Raw genomic sequence first — 426 nt, 5'->3', positions numbered from 1 at the left:
AGCCGCAAGCGCGGCCGCGCCGCCGAGGTCGTCGACCTCGTCGCCGACGACGAGGACGAGGCCAGCGAGAGCTCCGACTCCGGCGCGCTCCCGGACTTCTCGTGGCAGGGCGTGTCGGCGTACGAAGTGGAGCCCCCCGCGGCGCACCCCGCCCTGGAGGCCGCCGACCAGAGCGGCGGCGGCCCCAGCAAGCGCCAGAGGACCGAGCCGGAGAGCGCCGACGACGAGGCGTCGCCCCGGGCCTCCGACTCCGAGTCGGACGCCCTGTTCGACGCGTTCATCTTCGGCGACCAGTTCGCCTACTTCAACGGCGGCGCCTACGAGTCCCTGGACATCCTGTTCAGTGCGGACGCCGTGCAGGACGAGGGGATAGGCCTGTGGAGCTTCGACGACGGCTGCCTCGTCGAGGACAACCTGTCGTTTTAA

At 71.1% G+C, this 426-nt stretch overlaps 1 protein-coding gene across 1 annotated transcript in view; it reads left to right on the top strand.

The window, feature by feature from the left end:
- Positions 1-426, top strand: part of LOC136499959 (uncharacterized) — a 3,012-nt gene extending 2,586 nt beyond the window's left edge. The window contains exon 2 of the mRNA XM_066495434.1: positions 3-426. Coding sequence (XP_066351531.1) covers positions 3-426 — 424 coding nt within the window. The remainder of the gene's footprint in view (positions 1-2) is intronic.

This window comes from Miscanthus floridulus, chromosome 13 (assembly GCF_019320115.1).
Source record: "Miscanthus floridulus cultivar M001 chromosome 13, ASM1932011v1, whole genome shotgun sequence".
In the NCBI taxonomy this organism is placed as follows: Eukaryota; Viridiplantae; Streptophyta; class Magnoliopsida; order Poales; family Poaceae; genus Miscanthus; species Miscanthus floridulus.
Note: the sequence above shows the minus strand (reverse complement) of the source record. Positions and strands in the feature narration are given on the sequence as shown.